The sequence below is a fragment of the Calliopsis andreniformis genome, chromosome 10 (assembly GCF_051401765.1).
Source record: "Calliopsis andreniformis isolate RMS-2024a chromosome 10, iyCalAndr_principal, whole genome shotgun sequence".
NCBI lineage: Eukaryota > Metazoa > Arthropoda > Insecta > Hymenoptera > Andrenidae > Calliopsis > Calliopsis andreniformis.
The window spans coordinates 13,031,927-13,059,026 of NC_135071.1; the positions used below are offsets into that span (position 1 = coordinate 13,031,927).

The 27,100-nt window shown below is 36.7% G+C and overlaps 5 protein-coding genes and 1 long non-coding RNA gene across 8 annotated transcripts in view; 3 read left to right on the top strand and 3 right to left on the bottom strand.

The window, feature by feature from the left end:
- The window catches only part of LOC143184638 (uncharacterized), a 68,610-nt gene extending 53,912 nt beyond the window's left edge, over positions 1 to 14,698 (top strand). The window contains exon 2 of the mRNA XM_076387014.1: positions 7,801 to 14,698. Coding sequence (XP_076243129.1) covers positions 7,912 to 9,054 — 1,143 coding nt within the window. The 5' untranslated portion in view covers positions 7,801 to 7,911 and the 3' untranslated portion in view covers positions 9,055 to 14,698. The remainder of the gene's footprint in view (positions 1 to 7,800) is intronic.
- LOC143184640 (uncharacterized) lies at positions 859 to 16,030 on the bottom strand. The gene is made up of 3 exons (XR_013002792.1): positions 15,920 to 16,030; positions 1,699 to 1,868; positions 859 to 1,149 (listed from the first exon to the last, which is right to left on the bottom strand). It is a non-coding gene; the product is annotated as an uncharacterized LOC143184640 (long non-coding RNA).
- Positions 14,153 to 15,892, bottom strand: Mrm2 (Mitochondrial rRNA methyltransferase 2). The gene has a single exon (XM_076387015.1). The coding sequence runs from the start codon at positions 15,053 to 15,055 to the stop codon at positions 14,300 to 14,302; it is 756 nt and encodes a 251-aa protein (XP_076243130.1). The 5' UTR covers positions 15,056 to 15,892; the 3' UTR covers positions 14,153 to 14,299.
- A 98-nt stretch (positions 16,031 to 16,128) lies between the features above and the next one.
- Positions 16,129 to 19,104, top strand: LOC143184524 (WD repeat domain phosphoinositide-interacting protein 3). The gene is made up of 6 exons (XM_076386825.1): positions 16,129 to 16,284; positions 16,873 to 17,046; positions 17,123 to 17,380; positions 17,462 to 17,663; positions 17,739 to 17,962; positions 18,037 to 19,104. The coding sequence occupies exons 1-6, from the start codon at positions 16,176 to 16,178 to the stop codon at positions 18,141 to 18,143; spliced, it is 1,074 nt and encodes a 357-aa protein (XP_076242940.1). The 5' UTR covers positions 16,129 to 16,175; the 3' UTR covers positions 18,144 to 19,104.
- Positions 19,105 to 19,863: 759 nt separating this feature from the next.
- LOC143184526 (uncharacterized) lies at positions 19,864 to 22,858 on the bottom strand. Of its 3 annotated transcripts, none has more exons than XM_076386830.1 (6): positions 22,720 to 22,858; positions 21,915 to 22,035; positions 21,662 to 21,836; positions 21,017 to 21,102; positions 20,814 to 20,949; positions 19,864 to 20,054 (listed from the first exon to the last, which is right to left on the bottom strand). In XM_076386830.1, the coding sequence occupies exons 2-6, from the start codon at positions 21,993 to 21,995 to the stop codon at positions 19,864 to 19,866; spliced, it is 669 nt and encodes a 222-aa protein (XP_076242945.1). In that variant the 5' UTR covers positions 21,996 to 22,035; positions 22,720 to 22,858. The 3 variants fall into 3 exon arrangements, with proteins under 3 accessions (XP_076242945.1, XP_076242943.1, XP_076242944.1); XM_076386828.1 differs by having other exon boundaries at positions 19,864 to 20,072; XM_076386829.1 differs by lacking the exon at positions 22,720 to 22,858 and adding an exon at positions 22,238 to 22,449 and having other exon boundaries at positions 19,864 to 20,072.
- Positions 22,859 to 22,960: 102 nt separating this feature from the next.
- Positions 22,961 to 26,699, top strand: LOC143184525 (UPF0193 protein EVG1 homolog). The gene is made up of 5 exons (XM_076386827.1): positions 22,961 to 25,039; positions 25,768 to 25,901; positions 25,976 to 26,072; positions 26,154 to 26,297; positions 26,354 to 26,699. Exons 1-5 carry the CDS (start codon positions 24,943 to 24,945, stop codon positions 26,572 to 26,574), a joined length of 693 nt encoding a protein of 230 aa, XP_076242942.1. The 5' UTR covers positions 22,961 to 24,942; the 3' UTR covers positions 26,575 to 26,699.
- The last annotated feature ends 401 nt before the right edge of the window (positions 26,700 to 27,100 follow it).

Here is a 27,100-nt window from a genome sequence, read left to right on the forward strand (position 1 = left end):
TGGAACTGACATTTACAGATATCGCATCCTCGCAAGAATATTGTCACAAGCAGGAAATTCTTGCAAACAGAAGAAAATTTCTATCTATAAAATTATTTCAATCAGAGATTTATGCCTAAAATTAAATAAAATTAAGGATAGTACTTAGGTATCGGGACATGGTCAGCTACTGAAACATTTACCTTAAGTAACTGTTTTACCTTTGCTCTAAGGAAAACACCCCTCATCCAATAACACCCTTCAGATCTAAAGTCACATGCTCTTAACAATCATCATGCTCTTTAAACATCACTACAAAAGTGTGTACTTCCTTGTTGAAATTCACGTCAATCAATTCGTACAAATCCTAACAGTAACAATAGTACCATTTTCGTCGAAGGACCGATTCTGCGCTGCTCAAACAGAACAACCAAGTTTTCCATCCGCGGCTGGAAATTTCAGGAAGTTCTGTGAATCCTCGACGAAACGCGCATTGTTATTCGAGGATGATTAACGCATCTGGATTCCAGAGCACGTAAATGTTTCCATTCCGCGATCAGACGTAAACCAAATACACGCTATTTCCTGCAAGTCGAATTACGAAGAGGTTTAAAGCGGATAGACCTCGTCGTTCCTCCGCATCTTGAGGCAGAAGCACCGACAAAAGATGTGATTGGGGTCGTTGAGAATCGGGCGCGCTTTTAAGCTGCTTTCTGCAACACTTCCGTCTCTTGGCGAATTATTTCATTCAAACTTCAAAATGAAATATTGCTGGTTAGGTCGTAGATATTTATGCAAATTCATACTTTTATAAACACAAATAAAGGAAAGGAACTTAACAAATATTATTTATTTTATGATTGGAATATCGTAACGACTACTTTATTTTAATTACTTTGTACAGTTTTATTCATATAATAATTTTCATAGTTTCTGACTTAGTTAGCGTACCTGTCTAATTGAGGGACAGAATACTTGAATAGCTGGGACTCCAATAATAAGGGTTTTATTGCACCATATTCCTACATTAATTCCTTTTGTTCCATAATCCGAAATCGTTCCTCATTCTTAAGCCGAAAATGGTGAATAGAGAGGGAGAAAATTACCCACCCTATTACCCTTCCCTCAAAGCCACGTATCTGATTGGCTATGGCGGTCGTCTACCTGAAACTATGCACACTCTATCCTCAGTCTGTCTTTGAACTTTGAGTGAAGTGGAACTGGGTGAAGTTTGTGTACATTCTGTGATGAACAGATTCGTGAGGAGTTAATGTGGCAACTGGGTGAGTACAGGCAAATATACGACCCCTTACAACAGAAGAGGCTGATTCACTGTTTTCTTTGCATTGAATCGAAAAGATTTGCGTGTTTGGGCAAATTTGATTTTCATTTCATACATTTTCCAACCAACAAACTTTATTTAAAATAACTCATCTGTGAATAACTGTTTGGAATCATTTTCTAAATTACAGGGAAGTTATGTCGAAATAATTGCAGTTTATTAAAACAAACAATTAACTTTCTTCTAAATTATTTCATTATTTGAGTACCCAGTAAAAGAATTTTTATTATTTCAAACAATTCTTTATTTTCAGTTTAAATCAAATTTGCTCAGATTTAAGTTCAGCAATTTGTACTTGCCTATACCACTATACTAATTATATAAAATATAGCAAGTCAATAGTATGTTTGAAGGTTCCCAAAATTCTATGTTCTTACCAAAAATTGTATTTGAAGCTATTTTTAAGAATTCATCATTTCATTCAACAAGTGAAGCGATAGCTGTTGCTTTGTCATTGACCCGTGTAATAACATGTCCTTTAGTAGGTCCACGGTTATTTCGTCATCGAGAGCATCCAATATTCAGGTTCCTCGTTAATAGTAACGACCTATAGAGAAAGTTTAGGTACAGAACTGAGCTGGCGCGAAATTCGAGAAATTCATTTGACACATGAAATGCAGCGATCCCGTTACTTCTTTTCCACTTTCAAATCTCGATTAGAAACTGTCTACTCGTGCCAGTACAGATACTGGCTTAATCCAGGATAGTGATCTCGGTAATATGTCATGCAAGCAACATTTCGTAACATACTACAAGAATCGATGTTAACTAGTAACTCTAAGTTAACTTGTAGAGTAACTGATTTTGATTTCTAAGAAAATCTTGATCTGATTCATTTCAATTTTTACGTTTCATTGGTAGCAACTTCAGGCCTCTACATAATTTAGATTATTTCTAGAAGATTCAAGTATTCATTTAAAAAATTCAGATACTTTTGTGAAAAGAGAAATTTATTCTATCTTAAGAAAAAACGTAGAAGCCTTTTTCCCACTTTTTCAAAATACGCACAGCTTGGTATTAAATGATATTAAACTTCTTCTCGAAAACTAAAAAAAGAAAAGGTGAATTCATCTTATCTTTGAGAAACTTCAATTTTTTAAATGATATTTAATTAAATCGTTCAAGCTGAAAAACTGCATCTAAGTATGTACTTCAGTTGCGAATATATTAATGTCAATCAACTCGTCAGTATGAATTATAATCACCACAAGCTCTTGTAACAGACTACATGCAATGAATATCTATAGGATGCTGTAGTGGCGAACGTAAAAGGGAACGAGTGTGCAACGATAAGGTTATCGAAGCGCGTTACAATGGCGATCACGCGATTCGAAGAATTGCTCTTTGAAGTGACGCCCTTATCTGGGCGCATTTGAGCGAAAGCTGTCGACGTCGAGACATTGGCTGTTGTACAGGAGAAACGAAGGAGGCCAATCCATTGAGAAACGATGAACACTAGTCTACATGGTTTCAGAGGAAGAAACCACCACCACTAACGGTGAAAAAGCATTCAGATCTCAAGCTGGAAAGCACGCACGACTTTTATTGCTCGTTCACGAGGGAACGTCCGATAGGAATTTTTGTTCCACGATTACGCAATGGAATCCTTTATTTCGAAAGCTTCATGGAGCATTTGGCAAATTGTAGTCGTTGATGGGACCTTTCGAAGGAAGTAATGAAACTGTCGATCAGCAATTTACATAGATTAAATTTTTACAATCGGTAGAGGGAATTTGATTAATTGAGGAGGTAGACACTAATTTCTTCGATTTATATTAGTTTGTCATTTTATGAGGCAGAAGAGTGGTTAAACTATTTCTGCAAATTGTGATTACTTCAAAGAGTTATAGAATTAGAGGATTTTAGGAGCTTCTGAAGTATAAAGATTCTAGAGACTTTGGACTGGAAGTCCTAGGGGATTTAGAAAATCTGGAGACTCTAGAAATTCCAAGGTCCCTAGAGGACCTATAATATATGTCCTACATACATTTTAAAAATTCTAGGGATCGTAGGGTCTCAGAGATTCAAGTCTTAAATTCCATGTGCCATAAGTCTCTCAAATGTCTTGAAAGTCCTAGAAATCTTATAACTAAAGATTCTACAAATACTAGGAATATTATGATCCTAGGGATATTATGATCATCCCAGTATTAAAGTTCAAGTAGCGCTAGTATCTTTATTCCACAATTTAGTAGCTTAAATTTACCCAATAGCGCAGCTACGAAGCTTTTATACTTTCAAAGTGTATTTCTTCCTCCGATGACGACGTTTCGCGAGCAAATGTTCCTCTGGGCTCATGCAGACCACGCGACTTCTTCACAAATATACAGATCACGTGCATAAATCGCTATCACAGTCTGGAATAATATCATCGCTTGCGGTTCGATTTGTTTAAGTGCGCGGAAACGAAAAGCTGATCGCATAATTTACGAGATTATTTTGATCCCGAGTGACTCATGCGAAGTTGCAACAATGTAGTCTTAGGTGAAGAAGTTTCACTCGTAATGCGCAATATATGCATATTTGTACCTCAGTATGCGCAATTGCATTCTCTATAATTGTAATTTGCATTTCAACATGAAAAACCGACTAAATTTAATATTCTTTCGTTTAAAAAATTTAAATGAGATTCAACTCCTCGACAGAAAACTTAAGAAATAAAAGAAATTTCTGAAATAATAATAATAACAGAATCTAAATTTAGTTTCCTAAATTTATATATTTATTTAATTTATGGAGATAAAGAAGTTATGTATCATAAAGAAAATTCAGAAATTACATAGACAAACTCGTAAAACCGAAGATTATTTCTGTAAAAGACAAACAAACCTCAAATAAATTTATGCGCAAGGTGCCTTATGTGCCTTGTTCAACAAACAACAATCTGCAAAATATAGAATATTTATTTTTCTATAATATAAACGTCTGTGAAAACTAAATTGTCAGTCTAACATCCTACAAACTCTCAATCTTTAAAATACAATATAGTAACTTGTGAGTCACGAAAAGGAAGAAACATTTTTCCAAAAATTTCTCTAAGTGTCTTACCAGCAAATTTAAAAGTAAACTCAAGTTTCATAATCAATATCTATCTACACTTTGACTGCATACAAAATTTATATTATTATTTATCAAACGCTCAGATGTAGAGGAATCATGAGGTCAAGAGAAAATATGTAGAGAGAATTTCCATCATTATAACACACTTAGTTCCTTAATAGCCTCTAATAGAGACACGTACTGTTCACACGCGTCTTTAGATAACCGCAAGAATGTAGAACAAGTAGAGCATTCTTTCTGATATCGTCGAGTGGAAATTTCGAGCAAGTCATATGGTCGAAACCACTATTTTACGCTACCAGATCGTTACTCAAAGTTCGTACAACGATAACAATATCGATGGCTCATGTTAGAAACATTCAAACTCCTCTCCACTTTTCCCCTATCTGGTTCTCTTTCAACTTGTACTGGTAACACTAGCTAGGTACAGTGAAAGGTGATAGGCAAAGAAGTGAATCGCCTCGAAAATTAAAATACATTCATTTCTATCAATTAATATTTTAATGAATATTTCAACACTCTGTTTATACAAAATCATTGTTTATATACAGACTGTTATTTAATAGTCTGACATATTTTGCGATGTTCAAGAAAATCTCAGTTAGCTATATTTTTTTGTTAATATATGTACACTTTACTAGCTTTTTACTAGATCTGGCAAGTAATCGATTTCACACGTTACGAAACATAACATTGCTGCACCTGTAAAGATCAAGGATATCATGGTTATATTGTCAACATAGAACAATCAAAAGATCATTAAAAAGTAATAACAATCGCAACGTGAATACTTGCATCAGACCTTTCAGAATGTCACCAGCTATTATAACTTGATATTTCGATGGCAGTATCAAGCTGCAGTAAAGCTAAGCCTGCGATCTTTTTATTTCTTACTTGTATCTTTCTACAAGAAAGATTGATTCTACAAATTCTACAAGATGAATTTAGCTAACTTGCTTCTAATTTTGTCCAGATGCAACCCTAGCTCCGTACACTACCTATATTAGTTATTATACATTTTATGCCCTAAACAAAAAGATATTAAAAATAATACTTTCCTCCCCATAACATCACAATATAACATCCAGGCAAATAAAACAATCCCAAGACTCGAGCAAAACAGCCCCCGTTCCTAACGAGAAAGCACTGTATCATTTTCATAAAAAGTCAAAACACCATCGTAACTCGACCGAAGCTTTCAGCTTTCAGCGTCGTCTCTCCAGAACGATAAAAGCCGCGGCGTCGGCTAAACGGAAACTCAGAAATCCCATTACTTTCACTTTTCGTTCGACGGTCTCATTCTGCTCTTGTTTCGCTCTCATTTCGCTCGGGCGCGGGCCGCTCGTGTCGCTCCGCGGGCCGCGAAGCTCTCGCACGCGCGGCTCGATTTTTCGCGATCGGCCAGCGTCGGGACCCGCGACAAAGGCAGACGCGTGGTATCTGCCTCCGTTCTCCAGCGCGTAACGGCCGCCGAAAGGAAAGGGTAATTCCATTAGAGTTATTTGTACACCGCGGTCTGGGTGGATCGATGGCTCCTCTGTTGGAAAAGGTATCGCGCGCCGCCCGCGGCTGTCCCCGTCTGCGCGTATGCACCCGACCGAGGTGCGTGTGCACGGAACCGGGGAAAAGTGAATGCACGCCGATGCGTTTTTACCGTTACCCAGCCACGCCACGATTATGTCTGCCCCGTGAATAGGCCGTAGAAATACGTGATTGGGACTCGCGAACGTGTCGGGCATCGCCACCGCGAAGAGCGTGGGACGGCGCCGACTAATTTCGTGATCGAAATAAATTTTCACGGTGGGATCGAACGCGTGAACGCTTCCCTGGACGAGCTTCTCTGCTCGCTATTATATTAGGGACTTTCGTTTTCCTCTGCATGCAAGCGGCCGCGGGGCCTTGACTGGTTTTAGTGTTGGGCTGACGAGGGGGGCTTTCTCGTTACAAGATTGCGTGTTGATTGAGTCTTTTGGAAGAGTTTGTTGGCTTCTGTTGGTCGAGATGAGGGTTTGGTGAATTGAGAGATCTTGGATGTATGATAATGATGGCAGGGATTTAATACGAGTTCTTTTTAGGGAGATTTGAAAGAGTTTTGGTATTTATTGGAGAGGTTAGGGGATACTTGTTGCGGTTTTCTTAAGGTGGCACTTAGTGTCTTTGTTGGTCTCTGTTTGCAATTGATGTGATCAGAAAACATATTGGGTGCTAAGGTACTGAATATGTTGCGTTTGTATTAAAAAAGATGAAGAGAACATGAACATTTCTGCGGGTGTGTAGATTATGAGTATTCTGCAATTAGACTTAATGGTATTCGAAAGCGACGAAAAACTACAATTCAGAAATTCAAAAATTAAAACATGAAAAATTCAATAATTCGAACACGAAAAAATTAAAATACTCAAATAGGTCTGGGTTAAGTTTTATATAACAGCTTAAAAAGAAGTAAATAACATTTCCTCTGTACTTCATCGTGCTTCACAAGATTCCTTTCCTGTATTCTAAATAGCTAATTAACCAATAAACCGACATACTTTCCATGTACTTACAGAAAATTAACAAGGTAGGTCAGTGACCTACCACATAAGAAAGCCATTGTCATAACTGGGTTAGTAGTTAACTCGCTATTCTTGAAGAACATACATGAGAAACATTAATTCTATTCATTTGTAAGCAATGAAATTCCGACAGATACTTCAATCAACTACTTTTTAAAAAATTTCCGTCAATTTTTCTAAGTACTAGTTTGAAATGTGAAATATAACTTCCTGGAGTTTTGTAAGGACTCTACCACACATTCGACTTAGTACTGTATATTGAAATATGATCCTCATTAATTTCAATCTGTTAAGTTTACGGAATGTGTAGATGGCATCTAAGCAAATGGTATCTATTAAGGTTGACAAGTAGGCTAGCGTCGGGTCCGTGGTTGAAGATGATTCAGTGCTCGAGTGAAAGCTCTGGAGTTAAACGCAATGTATTGTGACATGTTATACTTCTTTCTCAATGAAAATGCTTAAAAGTCTCCGTTTAAAACACTTCATCTGACTAAAATTTAAAAATCAAGCTTCAAAATTTAAAGTACACTAATAGAGCTACATTTAACATTTTTCTATAAATATTCTTCTTTTATTTTAAAAACAGAAATCAATAATACAATAAATTTTTTATTCCCAAAGTTAATACCATTCTCCAAAAAATGACTTAATCAATGCAATTCTACAAATTATTTAAGTTATTCGATAGGGAACTTTAGTTTAGTATGAAGAAAAGAGAGAAGGAAATTAAAGAAATCATTCAGAGGTAACAACCACGACCTTTATTCTATTTGCAAAGAAACTAGACTAATAATGTTAACATTTAATTCATCCTCGTCGTCAACCTCATAATTACAAACGTAATTTTCCTCTTCTTGTTTCCAGACGTGTCCGATGCGTCGAGCTTCGAGAGGAAGGTGACGAGCAGGTTTCAGCCGAGAGTCTTCACGATACCTCGAACGAATCCCGCAAGAAACCGCGTCCAATAAAACGAGAATGCTCACGATAAGCCAGAGACGGAGGCATCCTCGATGGAGGATGTTCTTCATCGTTGTCATTTTGTCCGTTCTGGTCAGGCACTGCGAGCAAACGTCCACAAAAAGATTAACCGACTCGGGTTCATCCTCCTCGGCGCCTACGTTACCAAGAAGCTCCTCCGAAACGAGAACGCAGAACTTAGGCTCGTCCAGCGACCTGAATTGGCAAGCTTGGTTCCTCTTCGACACCCCAACGAGATCACACTCTGGCATGGACTCGGGGAACATCTTCCGAAGGATCACCCCGAAGAGTGTCTTCATCGCCCCTGCACTGCCAGCCCTGCCACCCTGCGCGGAGGGCTACCGAGCAGACACGATGGGCAGATGCATAAAGAACGTGAACATCGACCAGGACGCTCATATCGGTTTCCTACTCCAGCGACTCAACGATCGGTACGGGAACCGTGGTGGGAATTCTGAGCCATCCAACAGTCACAAGAAGTCCAGCGGCCCATTCCAGCTGAATATACCTTTGCTTTCACGTCTAGACACGCAATCGTCCAAAGTGGACCACGAGGAGACTGAGGACTCTATAAAAGTCCCAATAGTGGTGCCTCCTCGGGAGGAGATCAGTTCGACTGAAACAACTGAACCTCCAGAGCTGACGACTCGTCAGACTACGTACAGCAGTGAGGAAGAGACCACGGTCCTTCCTACTTCCAACACTCCTCCTAGCGAAGACGATGAAAGTACACCTTCTTCCCAGCTGGACACAGTGGTCCCTGTAGCTGAGTTTGTCGACAATGGGACCAGCTTCTCTGACGTGGTCGATTACAAGATCCCCATCGATTTGAAGACGCTTCTGAACATATCTGACGTGAGGACGATTAATGCTAGCGATGATCTGGAGGCGTGGGAGGATGGATCGCAGCTTTATAACTCCACGGAAGCGTCTCCCATGTTGATTCTGTTGACGTCGGCGGCCACGTTGCCAAACTCGATCGTTCCTGAGGAGGAGGACCTGGATAATAGCACGACTCATCGCGCAGACGTTTGGGCGGATAACGTGACCACGAACGTCACTGATAAAGAGATTATCAGTACGGATGTTCCGGAGTCTGCACCCCCTAATAAAGTACTCGACGTACTTTACAGTCAGTAAGAGTTCACGACTCTCGATTTACTTGGCACAGTTCCACAGTCTCTAGACGTTCCCACTGAGAACGATCGGCCGTGAAAACGCCGAGCAGCCTCGGTGACGTTCCCCGCCGACGCCCCCGATTTCTCACACGATCGTGGCCTGTTCGAATCGCGAGGCGAATGACGCACGATGGAAGTCAGCCCTTCGGGAGGGCGACACCTCTGGGGACCTGTTGTTGGTGTACTGTTGGCTACTCGTCGCTTTGCTGTGGGACCCAATAGGCGGGCCGATTGATCGCGTAGTACGTACTTACGAGCGGAGTATCGAAGAGGATCCCGCGAACGAGTGATAGATAGCACATCGTCGCTGCATTGCGTAATCTCGTCGCGGATCTTACCACGTGACGATGAAGAATTTGTGAGCGTTCGTTTTCGAGGGGAGTAGAGATGGCGAATGGACGAGGATTATAGAGGACACTGGGGATACATGATTCTTGAAGTGGAGATCGTGTAGAGGGTGGTTCGAGAAGAGTTGAGGGATTTAGAATTGGGATTGTTCGCGTGGAATAGAGGTTAGAGTTTGGGAGTTCTTAGAAGGGCGTTTCTGAAGTCAATTCTGAGGTCAATATTTGGACTTGCTACTTGCTAATTACGAGGATAAATAATGAGGTGGTAGAAGATAAGGAAATATTGTGTGTAGTACCTAGTATTTAAAATGAGCAGTGTCCAGTTACATAGGTCTATAAATTAATTTTATGGATAGATCAGGATTAAGGTGGTGTTGGTTTGAAGCCAAAGTTTGGTTCCAATTTTCTTTGCAGAACGTGTCACTTTGAATCCTGCTATAGAAACACTACCTAAGACGTTGTAAATTTTGAGACTTTTTTACTGAAATATTATCTGCCTTATGAACACAAACTCTTTTACTAGCTTACAGCACAGATATTACTCAAATTTGAACATTTTTGTAGCCACATGAGTGGTTCATCTTTGGCTGATCCACTTCATTTAGAATATCAGTTAAACATTATGTAATAGTGTTTATACATACTCTTATATAAATTTTTCAGAACTCCACTCTACTCTCAATATTTTTCTTCACTCTAAAAAACAAATTGTAGAATTATTAACCATTTTCATCAAATGTTCCTTCATCGAATCAACGTTTAATTCAATAGAGCTCAATTTCAAAATTAATTTGCAGACCTCTGGACACTTCTCGCCAATTCTAAGGAGTGTACAATACACCTAAATTACTGAACTCTTTTCCAAGACCACCTTGTAATTCATGAACACTCCTAGAACCCCAGATCCTTCGCTGAAACCTCGTTTAGACCTAACTTCGCAATTTCCATAACGATTTCATGAATTGTATGCGTGTACATAGTTTTTGGATGCTCTTTTATTCAGCAATTCGTAAATCCTGACGAAGGAAAGTTTGCGTAGGTCTAAGGTATCGTTTAAAAATCTTTTAACAAGCTTAATACTAGGATTAATGGCGGATATCCTCGGGATGCTCGTATGCAAACTAAAGTCAGACGACGTCTTTCTTAACTCGACTTATGCTAATGACACAATTCTTATAGAAGATCTTAGCGAAATATTGAAGGAACAAGGGGCTTATTTTCCGCCGTCCACGTCGATTTATGTCTTATTACGCTTTTTTCCTCGCGTCACCTCAATTACACGCGATGATATAAAATGATCTTCGATGAAGATTTTACTGTTAGAATGAACATTTCGACTTAGGAATTCGTTCGACGAAATTCAATGCCAGAGGCTTTCGAACACCTGCCACATGGCATTATGTTAATCAAGAAAAGGTCGGAACTATTTCAGGCGGAGAAAGTGATAAGTTTTCGAGGTGAGAAAATTACACAACTCCAATGTCGAAATTTGAACAGCGATAGTTTTCTACTTAAAACTATGCAACATGTCATTTAATGGAATTTTATGGTTGACAGTTCAGAAAGCAGTATAATACAAAACCCATTTCTTTCATAAATAAAACAATGTATCTGCAAAGTGCAGTTGCACTTCTCAGTCTTTCGATGGAATCGTATACTGCTCCATAGAAATTAATTTTCTATATGTTTCCATATTCAAAAAGTATACAAATTGGAAATTATTTGCCTCTTTTTATCGAAGTTACACTATATAGCAAATTTTGGTTTAATTCAAAGTTAATGTTCTCAGCTCAAATGAAATTTACAAGAATTAATTTTCTATGGAAGAAGCAGTGAAAACAACAAAAATATGAAAAATCCTGCTTACAATAAAAAATTCACAAAGGTTGTTTAAATTTTTTAACATCTGTTTTGTATCATGGGGTCAAATTGTCTAACAAACCATCAGAGATTAAAATTTGCTTTTTCTTATCACTTTCTAAGATTCCACGAATGCTAAAAAATCCTCTGGCAGCTGGAAAACCATACGATTCCATTTCGTCCTATCATCAACCATAAAATACGACTCGATCGAATCGCATGATTCACCCAGCATTGTATATCATTCCGACCCCCAAGATCGGAACAGTATACGATGAAAGACCAAACAATATAAGAAAACTGGTGAAAATTTCCTCAGAAACGCTTTATTTTCGACCGATCCTGCATTCTATGCGTCACGATCGGCAGTGTTCATGGCACACAACCAAAAATACGTACTTTCCCAGGATATCGTGCTATTGTACACAGAGCGTCGACATACGAAACCTTTGTTATGAAAACAGACGAACTGGAATACGACGCAAGGTCGTGTTTAATTATTTGATCGTGCACGAAAACAGACGTGCAATAAAAAGACGATCGTGGACGCCAGATTGTCCAACTGGACGCTCGTGCCTAGTCGAGCGACGATTTCTTAATTGCACTTGTTCATGCAGCGATGATACATTACTCGATAAGCAAATTGCTGCCGATTGACATAATTCTCGTGATGGGAAAGAGGAGAATGAAAATGGGACAATTCTGTGCAGCGAGAAGCAAACTCGAGCAAGTTGCATTTGTACAGTTCGAGGATTCCTGGATTCATTGCGGAGTCCTCGATCGAATGTTGAACCCTCGAGGATCATTTTCGAAATATCTGTGCACTACGAATGTATGCGCGGGATCTGGGTTCACGAACTCACGGAAAACATGCTTGTGACCCCGGTATATCGAATCAGACTGATTTTTAGCGGTATTGCTTTATTTATAGATCACGAAATCACGATTTGTCAGGCGAAGTTTATCCCCCATCGGGGGGAGGAGAAGAGAGGTATGCTATTCTCTTTGGTAATCGAATATCGTCACAGAGCCTCATCGTACGAGTCACCGTGTCTAGTCTTGTATGGAGAAACGCAGAGTGTTGTAGCTTTCGAAGTCTTTTTCTTTCTGTTCAGGTCCTTTTGTTGTAGAATTCGAGTGAATCGAAAAATGTCTTAGGATTGTGAAATGTGGAGGAGAAATACGTGTTGAATATATTTCTTGCTTGTTCTGCTGAGTATAGCAATAATATTTTGAAATTATTGATCTTACAGCCAATGAATTTTACTTTCTTACACTTCTACTTGTATCTCATCGAAAAACAGTATTAGTTCGTCATTATTAATTGTTACACTGTTCACAGTTTCTGGGTTGGACAGAGATCGATTTCATTTCAATCTCCAGATCTTCTGGCTTATACAGAACAAGACAATTTTTTATTATTTCTTTTGGAATTGTAAGATCATTATTTCTAAGTTAAAATTGATTGTACTTGTGTCTTCATATGGTAATGAATAGATTTTTTTTAAAGTCATCATTGCTTCTTCAAGTAAAATTATGAATTGCAAGATTGCAAAAGAAAGATTGCAAATGAAATTAACATGCATATCGTTTATTTATATAATAAAGTAACGCATCAAATCGTTCTGAAGATAGTTTTGTATGTTTCAATCAGAGATATACGTAAAAAAATAAATTTATTTAACATCTTTTCCTTGTTTTCACATCATTTTTCTTCCCATTGAATTATTAGCTTCTGTATACTTCGTCCAACAAATTTTGCAAAGACATTTAAAACGATTCGATACCATAAAATAAAAATTACATCTGTTGGACTCTCATATCTGAAGAAACATTTCTTAATTAAATATCATATATAATACTCTATTCTCCTTTACTTAAGTGCTAGCTTAAATAATTCATTTAAAAAAACACCGATGATCTTAAAAACTCAGAAATGATGACCTCAAAAAACAATCTTCCTGTTATCATATATTTATCGTCTCCCTGACCGTGCAACTTTTGGTTTACTACTTTACATAAAGGTCTGAACTGTGAACATAATTAATAAATGGAAGAACGATCTTTAAGCTTCAAAATTCACTTTCAACACGTATTTCCTACTTACATTCTACGACAGATTTAAACTCAAATATATCAAACATCTACTTGAAAAGTTTCAACATTTTACGTATCTCCAGCGTGATTGAGTCGAAGTTTACATCTACATTGTGAAAAATGTAGTGAAAACACGTATCTATGTAGTATGAATGTTTCGATGTGCGAATTGATCACTGTCTGCATCATTGCTTTGAGAATAGCGCTCGGAGTAATCAGAATTGATCATCTTCGGTGTCGTTATGCTTTACGGCCATCGTTGTAAACCGTTTCCCTTTAACTCCTTTTTACACGTGCAGAAACCTTCTGCGAGATCATGCTATGGGAGTCCATGTAATACGAAGGAAGAAAACATTATCGGGACATTTTAAAACGCAAAGCTCTTTAGATATTTGATTTAACGCGAAATTCTCTACGTGGGGCTATCACGTACAGTTTAAAGAAAATAAATTACGAATCCGACACCGCGGCCAGTAATTTTTTAATCGCTCTACATATACTTCTCGATGTGGTGTATAATCTCTCTTTCTCGTGTATTGAATATTAATTCGTGTAAATATTGATTTCTATTAAGGAGAATTGTATATAAAACATAATTAAGAAGCGTCACTGGCGTTTTAATGTGTATTAATTGTAACTTTATTAAATATTATTGTATTATTTATAGCTAAATATATTGATGTATATTATATTTGTCGTGTTACGTAGGAGTCTTGTTAGACCGAAAAGTGAAAGGAGTTATAAAATTGCTCGATGTTGGTCTTACGCCAAAATATTGTGCTTTGTTATTATTTACATCCTGTCCAAATGTCATGCGCAATTAGATTACAAATTATTTTATTCACTAAGCGTCTCTCTTTCTCTTTTTATTGTACATAACTTAATTGTTAATGAAACTGCATGTTACTGTGTACTGTTGGATATACTTTTTATTCCTTTAAATTCCCTAGCTAAGAAAAATTTTTCTGTGGAGTCAGTTCTCGTCGCTTGAGGACGTACATTCTTAACAGATTTAAAAAATTTTAGAAGATCCTCCTCCATTTGCTGCGACTTGTTACCATCCCATATTTTACACAAAAATGTCCCATTCACTTTCAGAACTTTCAAAGAGAATTTGAAAGCAAAGTATGCAAGTTTTATTATAGTATCATGATCTAACTCTCTAATACCACACGCATTAGGCGCCATATCAGATAAAACCACGTCTGCCTTATTGCCCTTTAGTAATTGGAGAAGCTCTTCTTGTGCAGCAGGAACAGTGAAATCCATTCTGCCTAATAAAGTTGCACCATTGATTGCAAACATTGGTTGTTTATCTATACCCAGCACAGTTCCAACAGCGCCATCATTTTTGCCATTTGCGTTTGTCAATTTAACAGCAACTTGTGTCCAGCCACCAGGAGCAGCACCACAATCGACCACAACCTGACCAGGTTTCAATATATTGTATTTTTCATTAATTTCCAACAATTTAAATGCACTTCTACATCTATAATTTTCTTTTTTTGCTTTTTCTACGTAAGGATCTTGTATTTGTCTTGTTAGCCATAACTGAGAACTGTGATTCCTCCCTTTTAAATCGGTTGGCACCTTTTTGTATAATGTCGTGCAATTGTGCACGTTTCTTGCTATTAAAAAATTGCTATTCAAACCCCTCATATCAGACTACGAACATAACCTAAAGAAACAAGTTCAAACACAAGAGTCTGATATCAGAGAAACGTAGACCACACACTCGACTGAATGGCAATGTGATTATTCTCCTGTTTTCACAGTATTGTTGTCAACATAATCGACCATTATACAAAAAAATCAGTCTGAATAATTGTCAGGGCAAATAAAATCACAACACAACACGGCCATATGCAGCTACGTGCGTTGCCATACAGGAGCAACAAAGAAGAATGAGACAACAGTTCGAGCATGAGATCGAAGATGTTTACAGCTTTTGAACAATAGCGATACTGTGGATAAAAATGAAGAAAGATATACTAAATATTATATGAATACAAAGCAAACGAAACATAAATCAAAGTTTTATTAATGAAAGACACATACGAAGAGCTCTGGTCGCTTTCAATGAAACTTAATGGGTTTGTAGAGCAGCTAAAAATAAAAAGACACCTACTTTCTTTTAACTAATTGAAACGCAAGTCTAATCGTAAGGCGTTATACATACTATTAGGTTGTACTATATGAAACTGTCGTTTTTATTTCACAAATTTTGCTTAACAATTTTTATTATTGATTCATTTTAAACGAAGTTCTGTATCAAAAATGTTATTCTATACTTTTGACTTAATTTTCCCGTAAAATCATTATATTACATAGTATTTTATGTAATCCTTCAGAATCACATCAAAAATAAAAAAAATACACTGCATTAAAATCACGAATTCTGTTTGTAAAAATTTCTCTCTCATTCTGAACGGAAAGAAAATAAGTCAGCAGATTATTTTATATTTTACATTTGTTCAATACGATACATGAAATGAATCTAATTGACGAATGATTAAATGCTACCTGTGGGTCTGTGAACCTGTGAACTGCTGCCCGTGAACGACATGGGTGCGCACAGATCTGCCAGTAAGCGAGCCCGTAGATATCACGGGCTCGCGCGTTGAGAGGTTAAAAGGCTACGTTCCGGTTTTGCTATCAGCTGATTAACACGAACGAACACGCATGCGTCGAGACCCTATGATGGTGGCGGAACTTCGTAGTTACGAAAAATATCTCGTGCTGCTACTTGCCGGCGAAGATGTGAGAATTCCACGAGTAAATGATCGTTCGAGCGAATGTTGCGGTCAAAGATATAATTACGATGAACCTAACCACGGGGAATCCTCACGGGAATGGCTTACTTTACGCTGGTTTCAATCAGGATCAAGGTATGACAGTATGCTACATTTGACAGTCCGCTCGTGTACTGTCAAATTTATTTTTTCCACTTCTAACCTCTATATCTCTTACAAATCTGTCATGGTTTTCCCCGTTTGCGCTACTGCTATCGTTTTGATACGATGGAGTGCGTTATTTTAGGATATCGTCCGTTATAAAATAATCCAAGTAAAATGATTTAATACCGTTCTCTGCTTTCTAACCTCATTCTTGCAGGATTTTTGTGAATATTTAATAATAAATTCTTTCAGGACCTATTACTTTATGATAATTTATGATTTTCTCGCTCGATAAAATTTAATATTTGTAAAATGTTAAGTAAAAAATTGTATGTGATACTCTGTAGTCTTTGTTGAAATTATTTTTCCCTTTACATATTTACTCTAAAAACTTTGAAATAATTCTGTTCTGTATATTGATCTGTGCTTTTAATTGATTTTTTATGTACCTTAATGTATATATTAAATAAAAAATACAAATGCATCAAGTGGCGTATTCTGATTACAAAGGAAGAAGATTAATATGTAATGCAGGCAGATAACAGTATCATTATTACTTGTATAATTTTCCATTTATAGGATGTTTTGCTTGTGGTATGGAAAATGGCTTCAGAGTATACAACTGTGATCCTTTGAAGGAAAAGGCACGTCATTTTAGTGATGGAGGCCTTGGTTATGTGGAAATGCTATTTAGGTGTAACTATTTAGCATTAGTTGGCAGTGGAGCAAAGCCTATGTATCCAACTAATAAAGGTAAAACTTTTTATTTGTTCTCAGTGCTTCATGTATCCGAGGAAAATGAATTACTTATCTTATATAATACTTACAGTTATGATATGGGATGACCTTAAGAAATCTCCAGCTATCACTTTAGAATTCAATGCTCCCGTAAAGGGTGTTAAACTGAGAAGAGATAGGATAGTAGTAATTTTAGAAGGCGTTATAAAAGTTTACACGTTCACGCAAAATCCTCAACAGCTGCATGTCTTTGAAACTAATCCAAATCCCAGAGGGCTGTGTGTATTATGTCCAAACAGTAGTAATTCTTTACTTGCTTTTCCTGGTAGAAAAAATGGTCATGTACAAGGTAATATTTTAAATGGAAAATTTTTATTTTGTCCTGTGTTTTACAAATTTTATAATCTAACTTTTTGTGTTTTAATTACAGTTATAGACTTGGCTAATACGGAAAAGCAGCCTTTAAATATTGAAGCGCACGAAACACCTTTATCTTGTATAGCTTTAAACCTACAAGGTACTAGATTAGCTACTGCTTCAGAAAAAGGGACCCTCATAAGAGTGTTTGAAACACAAAGTGGAAATATGATCAATGAATTGAGAAGAGGAGCTAATCATGCAAATATTTACTGGTAGAAAGCTAAGATACTATTGAAATTTATTTTCTCATTGAAATATTAATACTAATTAAATTTATCTAATTGCAGCATAAATTTTAATCAAGATTCTACGTGGCTATGTGTAGCAAGTGATCATGGGACTGTACATGTTTTTGCTGTAGAAGATCAAAAGTTAAATCGTCAGTCTAGTTTAGCATCTGCCACTTTCCTGCCAAAATATTTTAGTTCTAGCTGGAGTTTTTGCAAATTTCAAGTTCCAGGTGGTCCACAGTGTATGTGCGCATTTGGGGCTGACAACAATAGTATTATAGGTCAGTGACATAAAATAAACAATATTTTTATTCTAAATATCACAGATATAAAAAATGTTTTCTTTATGTTACAGTAATATGTGCAGATGGTAGTTATTATAAATTTGTGTTCAATAATAAAGGTGAATGCACGAGAGATTTTTATGCACAGTTCCTGGAATTAACAGATGATAAAATGTGATCACAAAATGAAGAGGAAGCAAACTCCTAAATGCAAAAATTATACACAATTTGTATGTTTTGTGATTTTCTTTAGTTTATGGCATCAGTTGCTAAACGAAACAATGACAGTACATTTTCCACAAAATGGTTTTAGTGTCTGTTGGATATAAGTATGACTAGTTCATGCAAAAAGTGAAGTACTGTGTTCGTTACTTGAAATTATATTATATATGGTAGAGGACCAAATGGAGAGTACTATTATTTGTTGGTGATATGTGCATTGTGCGTGGATTACAGATAACAAATCGAAAGAAAAAGGAGACTTTAAAGAATACTAGATTATTGGGTATTGAATTGTTACGTGGTGGGCCTATCGCGGAAATGCGTACTTAAAAAAGTACGAGACCTTAAATGTTGAAAATGAGGAATGGAACTTAATGTTTGAAATTATGTTTAAAGTGTCGGTGTAAAAAATATTTTTCTTACATTTAAATTAAAAATTTTATAGTTAAAGTTTCTGTAAATGCGGCAAGAGAGATATCATCATTGTGGAAATAATTCATACGATTTTTATAGTATGTATATGTTTTGCAATCTAATCACATATTTTTTTTATATTTATTTGATAAAACTATCAGTGCTTTATTTACTGTTAGTAAGCATATGTATCATATTCAAGATCATTGCAAGTATCGAAGTATAGGTAAAATTTTGCTAATTATTGTACATAAGTTCAATGATTAGCCAAATGAACAATGGGACGTATATAACGTAATAGTTTTGTAATCTTTATTCTTATGATTTCCATACATTTAATATACATATACACAAGAGATAACTACATTCATCTGTTAATATTGAAATATTAACCCAAAATATCAAGGTTGTAGTGTGATAAAGAAGTTGGGATTGAATATAAAATAAAAATTATACGAGACAGAACACTGTATCTATTTATAATAAAATATCGATGATCCGTTTCTTTCGTTTTCTCTCTTCTTAGACGATCGTGTAATTCATGAAAAACCTTACACAACTCTAGCAAGTAAAGTTCAGTCTTACACAAGGAGAACACCGCCGCGTATACGAAAATTCAAATAAAACATGTCGAATGTAGTGTTGCTGATTCGGATGATATCACATTTACAGAAAGAAAAAGATCGAAATGAAAAATATATTACGATATATGCGTCGCCGCATTTCGATATGCAGTTTCATTATTACAGATCCGTCAAAGTAGGTACATAATGTAATGTCTGTGCGTTGTTGTTTCTCAGAATGTAATCCCAAAGTATTCTTACAAAACAACGCGAATCAATAATTGATTGTTGTAATGCATGAGCAAGAAATAACATGCGTAATATACGAAGCAAGCCTTTTTTGCGCTGCAAGATCCATTTTGAGCTTTGTAAGATGAAACGTCTTCGTCGTGTCACGTAACACGCACAGTGTTTTTCCAACATCAAAATTTTCTTCTCTTTTTTTCCCTTCAACTGTATTACTCGATTTTGTTTCCCAACGCAGACAGCGTGTTTCAGTTCCCAAAATATTGCGATTATTGTAAATCACAGGCCCTTACGACCGATGTTGATTCGAATATTTGTTTAAAAAACACTGTCATTTCGAGGACGTCGTTCACGGCAACGAGAGCCTCATTGTCGGAACGCGAATACACGTTCATTGCAAACGAATTTGTAAATCCGATTCGTCGTAGCTACTTCTACACCTTTGTGGTACCTTTAAACCTCGAATGGCTTGTTCGCCCGTGCCTGAATAGCTTTCGGTTTTTGTGCAACAGGCACCACGGGCTTTTTCTTCACGCCGTGGAGAATGTGAGTCAACCCTTTCTTCGTTTCGAGGCTCTTGTACGTACTATAGACCACGAACCACACGTAAGAGCTTGTGATCACGAGGAAGAGAACGATCATACCTAAAAAAAAGTAGACTCCTAGAGAAAGAATGTAGCGCATCGATTAAAAATTGTTTCAAGTTTTCGAATTTTAACACGTTCACAGACCAGATTTGTAGACATGAAACCACTCGTGTGTTTAGAAAAACGATAATCTTATTGTGATTAATATTTAGCTTTTTTTTTCTTAAACACTGTGCATTATCCTATATCATTACAAATTTCGTTGTACCAATACATTGTTGACGAGTTATCTCTCGATTTAATTAATGTATACTTTAGTGAATCAACTCCTGTGCTTGCTTTATTTTTTAAAACAATTTGTATTCAATTCTGTTTACATGAATTAAATATTAATTAAATCATTTGTGCTTATTTAAATATGCAGATGTTTAGGAGGAGGTAATAAGAAATAAGAAACTGATAATGTTAAAAATAGCTTGTCAACAATGCGTTAATAAAATTCATTATATCTGTGTTTGTAAAGCAAGACGATATAAGATATTTATTTTCAGTTTTATTTCGAAAGTTACTCTAATTTATGTTATTAATAAGAATACAAATTATCTTTTTCAAATTTCGATTAAAGTACAAATTTTAATTTGTTGAAAATATAACTTATGTCGTCTTCCACTATAATAACAGGTGCACTATTATAATTGAATATGAAGGATATCTGAATGTATATACCGAAATATTTTTTGTGTGTTTGGTTTTATAAAGGAAAGTAAAAGACATAAAGATACTGTGAACGTGTTACCATATTATTTAACAACGTACGTTCACAAATGTCCGCCTTGCCACCGAGAGTAGCGATGAAGGGGCAGTCTTGTTCCACCAAGAACAAGGAAATCGTCAATGCCGATATTATCGTCATCATAACCATCATCCATGGCGCCATGAAGTGACGATTATTCTATCAGAAGAAATTACCCTTTTTTTATTAAGTAAATATTCTTTTCCGCCTCTACTCACAGCATTACCGTTAGTGCACCATAGAGGAGCAAAATGGTGGAAGTAAAATGTATCACCGTGATGACCAATCCACAATACATTGAGTAAACCGTTTCTATAACAAACCAAAATGAATGCAACGTGTTAGCATAACCAATTTGAATTACCATACTTTTTGTTTGAAAGAAAAGAGTGGTCGATGAACTGCATAAAGAATAGAAAAAATGATTTATTATCTAACGTAAATGTCCCAATAGTTGACCATGTCCCTATACCTGAACACTTACGTTAATTTTATTCAAGTTTAGGTTTAAATTCGAGTGTATTAGATATATATAATTAAAAATAAGAACTAGTGTCATAAAGTAGTACCTTCAGGTACTGGGACATTTAACATTTTAATCGTTCATGTATTGAGACATATACTTTATATAGTCTATTATTCTATGTAGTACAGAAATGATTCATAGTGAAGAAAGATTCTGAGAAGCTTAAAAGTTACATGCAAATGCAAATGAACAATGATAAATCGCAAATAATTTTCTCAAATTTTTCCAGGATTCAAAAACGCATTGAAAATATTTTCGTTTAAAACCTCGTGTAGAAATAGAATGTTCACTAGGAAGCTAACGAATTGACAACTGTATCTCAGTTGTATACAATTCTGTAAGCACCAGTTGCATTATGATGTGCCATGTCCATTTTCTTGGTATTAAGATGATTGGACGATATATCTTCCAGGGCTTCCCTCTCGAGGGCATCCTCTGTATCTCTCACCACCATTTCTTGAATTCCCATGGCGTGTGCCAGTGCCAGGACGAAGAATATCATACTGAACCCAGAGGTGAACTGCATCGCAAAAATAAATGAAATCCATAGCAATCCCCTAACTTCTCAACAATTATTCATCGATCCCATCATATTTACCAACTGAAAGACAGCTATCAACACTGTCCCCTGTTTCAAATTGAAATAGTGTAAGAAATTCTTCAGCAGTCCCACTTTCATCTTGCCTCCCTTCTAAGACTATCTTCTTTAAATATTATCCCTGAAAATTAAACCAACCGATTATTTTTTCAGGTATGAATAATACATTCTATGCCAAAAGCTTCAGTAGCAGCAAAGGGACATATTCAAGCGCCAGTTAACAATTAGAACTCCTACTAAAAACAAAAAGAAGAAATCACAGAATCATACAAATCAGCTTCAGTGGTATAAATCGTAACTACAGTCGCCTAAATGCAACTCACAGCAGAGTCGCTGCAGTCGTATCCCACACAGGAGTGATAACACCAAAAAAAAAGAGAAAACGTTGCCTGGTATAATGCCTCTCAGAAATATAGTGACTTCTTAAAAACAGCAGGGTTTCAAGCTCTTCACGCCTCCAACAATGAGTGTTTTGGAGCCTGGTCAGACGCTCAGAAACGATTCAGATACGCTACTAGTTCTTTGGAACCCTAGAGCAACGCTGAACAACCGAGAGCTTAGGATGCTTGTGAGGGCTGAGAAGGTAAACGTGGTCAAATAAGATGCAGCCCTGAACCAAGTAGCAAGAGACACATTTAGCGGCTTGCACCCACAATGGTATCGCACAGCACGTCACTTGAGCGAGTCTCACCCGAGTCGCTATATTTCCAAGAGGCAGCGTATCAGTAGCTAGTGGTAGCTAGGCCAGGTTCGCCAGGGTTCGTCACTTTCGAATGGAAAGCCAGCGACGCGTGTCGTTACTCACCCCGCGGGAAAAAGGAGCACCGAGTATCCCTGAAGCGTAGTTCACAGTGGGAATCAATAACTTTCACTGTCGTCCCTTGCCGTTCGAAAGCGAAAGACCTGATTGTCGGGCGAAGCGTGCCGCATGAAGTCGAAGGTGCCGTGACGAGGACGTGGTCCTTGGCGAACCAGAGCTCGGCTCAAAGGCGGAAGGAAATTCGAGCGATGCACCGTACCTTCGTCGCGCGGAGCTGCCGCGGTGCCTTCGACGCGCAAAACGCGAGTTTACTCCGTTCGAAGGGGTAGGAAAGCAACCCCCTGACGGTGGATTGCGCGACATGCGCACCAGCCCGATCCACTGCCGCATCCTTCAAGGTGCATCCGTTCCCAATTGATCATTGATTCACGCTGACGCAAAGGTATCAATTTTTGCCACCCTCGATCCGTCTCGAGAGAAAAATTCTGTCGTTTTCTTTGGTTTTAAGAAAGAATTTTTTTAGTCTGTTGATAAACAGTCGATTTCTTTAAGATTTTTTATTATAGTTAGTGAAACTGTATGGTAAATTAGTTTCAGTCTTCATGTATGCTTTTGTTATACAAGGTTCTGGATAACAGGTGTCAGAGATTTTAAAAGGTGATTCCACATGTCAAAATAGGAGGAAAATTAAGAATATTGAAATTGCATTTGGAGATTCGTTTTAAAGTTATTAATTGTTACAGAAATGTCTAAGTTCTGGGTAAAATGTGTCTGACTTGGGACTCATTCTACTGTCAGCGTGAACTATGTATGTGCATATAATACGGTGAAAAGCTCTGAGAAAGTAGACAAAAAATAGCCGCGCCAACCTTCACATTTTGCCAAAAGGGTGCAACGAATTTATGGAAAAAAGGAAGAAAGATGTCGTAGGCAGGCCTGACCACCATTGACTTTACTGACTGTCGCCCAGCGCAACGTCACACCCTACTTTCTTGGAGCCTTTCCCCGTACTATAGTTAGGTCAGACGCAGCGTCGTCAGTAGAATAAGTCCTAAGTCAGACACATTTCATACATGCATATTTTAACTCTGTCAATTCTGTTTTTAATTGTATTCGAATATTAAAGTCGTTACAGATATTTCAGTGGATTCTTTTTTGAAATAGGTTGTGTTAATATTTTCTGAGCTATAGATTCATGAATCATTGATGGTAAGCTTATACTGGGGTATATGTTTCTGAGGTCAAGTACCTCGTCGTGTACCGATAATTCACTTCTGCTTTGCCAAAGATGTCAGTGAAAGTGCATGAAATTCAATTGCACAAAGTAATTTCAAAGTGTGGCGAATACGGTAATGTTTCGCTAGAAATCTGTTGCTTTCTTCTCTTGATTGTTCGGAGTAAATGAATTACATTTCCGGGGTATTTTACCTTAACATGCAGATTAGAAATGTCTAAATGAAGCACCTCACATTGACTGCAATTTACGAACTCATAGTGAAGAAATAATAATAAGCTTTTAACAAGGAAATACTGTTATCTCTATGTAGTCTTTGTTAATGACTTGAGACTTTATAATTAGATATTGATTTTAATCACGTATTGGCAACGTGAAAATGATAATTTTCTTATACTAGAAAATTAATATAAGACATACGACATTCTAACTACTAACTTATTCTGAATTGATATTTTCCCAAGAAAAAAGAAAAATTGAAAACACAGTTAAATATTTTCTAACTTAGACATCAAAATTCAAACTAAATAGAAACGTTTATTATATATTTAAAAAACTATATACAGCTGTTCTTAATGACCATATTAATTAATGCATCACAAAAATTCAGTATTAAAAGATTATACATATATCTGCATAATCATTCAGATCTCGAATTCCTTTATTGCAAAGTGTGCAAACTGTACGTAGAGCATACTGTAAATAGCCTTGAATCCTCGACAAACTACCCTCAGTTTTGCGAGTAAACGAGCCGTTAATATTGCGCTCTTACGAGGGAACAAGTGCCACTTGCCACTTCTACCGCTCGTGGAAGTTTGAATCGCAGTTCGAAAGTTAGTTCGATGGAGTCGAATAATCTTGGATGTAGCCATAGAAACGGGACGGCGGCATCGTGACCGTTTGCATCGTGGCGAGTAATTTCCTCGATTGTTTCTCTGACAGCGTGCCACGTATCGTGACAGTTTCCTCCACAGCTATTAGACTATGTTGACACGTTAACCGTTTCGAAAACGATCTTCGCCAGGGGATTAAAGATGGACCGCAACTACCAGAGGGTCGAGATGGGGGCGGGCGCCTTCCATCATCCACCGAGGGCGAAATACAGCGAGGAAACGAAAAATTTAATTAAACGTGAGCGAGATTGTTGAACATTTATTTTTATTAAATGTTATTAACCTGTAGGGTTTCCTTTTTGCGTTAAAATAATTGGAAACCATAGATGATAAAGTATGGTAAATGAAAAGAGTTCTAGACGTTGTTAAAATTCAATATAAGAGAAATCTAAATTTTGTTTCAAAATGGAATTAAAGTGAAAAGGAGTTTTGTAGGTGGTAGAGCAAGAGGATGAAACAGGTCCTAGAGTGTTGAACAATACTGTGTGAAAGTTTCAAAGTTTAATAGTGCTTAAAACGCAGTAGTATTTAACTGGAAACTAGCTATAGAGGATTATAATTGGAAACTCTGGTCTAATAATCGTGTTAACTTCATTAAGCTCCAACATTTTCATTTGGAATTTACGTTTTCAAATTTTCTATGTGTCTCCGTAATATAGCTGAAATTTCTCTAATTGTACGCTACCTTTTACTCTAAACGTCTGTGTATATATACAAAAGTAACAATTCCTGATAATTCAGATTCTTATAAACAATTATTCAGTCTACGAATAATTTTATTAAATAATTTGTATAATACTTATGACACATTTAAAAGGAATTTTCACATATTTTTATCATAAACAATATTATAAAAACATCATTTAGTATTGGCTAGAATCATGTACTCTTTTCTTGAGTTATTATTTTCTTTGAAGGCTACACCTAACTTTTTGTAATATAAGCTTTATGCGCATTTGACCTCAGTTTTGACAGAAGAATGTAAAGTGAGCATGATGCAAAGGAAATCTATTCAGGAAGCAATGGAAAGGGGTGAGTCCCTTCCCTTGCCAACAGAAAGGTCGCAGGGGAAACAGAGCAAGCATGAACTCGAGTATCAGGTGAAATTTTAGCCTGCTAAAAAATTTAAATAAGATTAAAGTCCATGAATATCCTAACAAATGGCCTTTCATAGGTCAGAATGCCTACATTTTGGAAAAAACGAACTCAGGATGTGATCGTCAAAAGTGGCGCGTATGAAAGAGATCAGTATAGAAGGACGTCCCCTCTGCGTAAGATGAGACAGTTTTAATTAATTCTCAAACAAAATTATACATTCTCATATTTTTTCTCGTTTTGATTCCAATATTTAGGGAATACGGAAAAACAGAAGCGACACTTAGCGTGTATGATGGCATATGGAAAGGACATGCCGGAAACTCCACGAGGTCCGCGAGTTCTTCACAAAGAAAGACGTCAAACTCGTTCTTCTGCGAAAATAGATCCTCTTGACGATCGTAAGTGGACTCGTATATTGTTGTATTATACCAAATACATTGGTTTAATGTTTTAGTAATTCGAGGAATTCAAGAGAGAATGGAGTTTTTGAACGACATGGAATGTCTTGGAATGGGAAAGAAGTATCGTCCGATGATACAACAAGAAATAGCGCATAAATTACGATTAATTGACTCGGTAGACAAACAAAAATCGAAGGAAATCCGAAAAGAAATAAAGGAACTTAGGAATCCATTGCCAAAACCGTTGCCTCTGGGTCATCTCGATGATAATTAACAATATTTTTTTTAAAATGTTCAATATTTTTTTTTTAACTAAATACTTGATACTTTTTATCCGCTTTATAGCATGCATTATACAGTATTCTCAAAGATGATAAGATTCAATAATAAAATGTGTGAGTAAATAATCGAAGTAAATCTTTTTTACAAGAATTTTGTTAGTATTTATTTTCCATTGTGTTTTCCTTAATTTATTCAATACAAAAATACTAATTTAGCGATTCATAATAAACTCTGTAAAAATCTATCGGTATCCACTCTTTACAGTATAAGTATCCAAAATCTGCGCTCTAAATCATAACCTATTCACTGAACAGTTCTGGTCGAGGTCTAGGTAAGGATAGGTATTTATTAAATACTCTTTATTCAGCCTATACTTCCTAAATCCACGTCTGGATACAAATCTCCCGCCCTCTGAGCTCGTCGAACTAGTGCGCCTGAGCGTTGTGAGAGGGCGCATGCGCGGCGGGAGAAATAAGAGCGGCCGAGCGAAGAAACCGCGTCAGTCGTCAGTTTTGCGC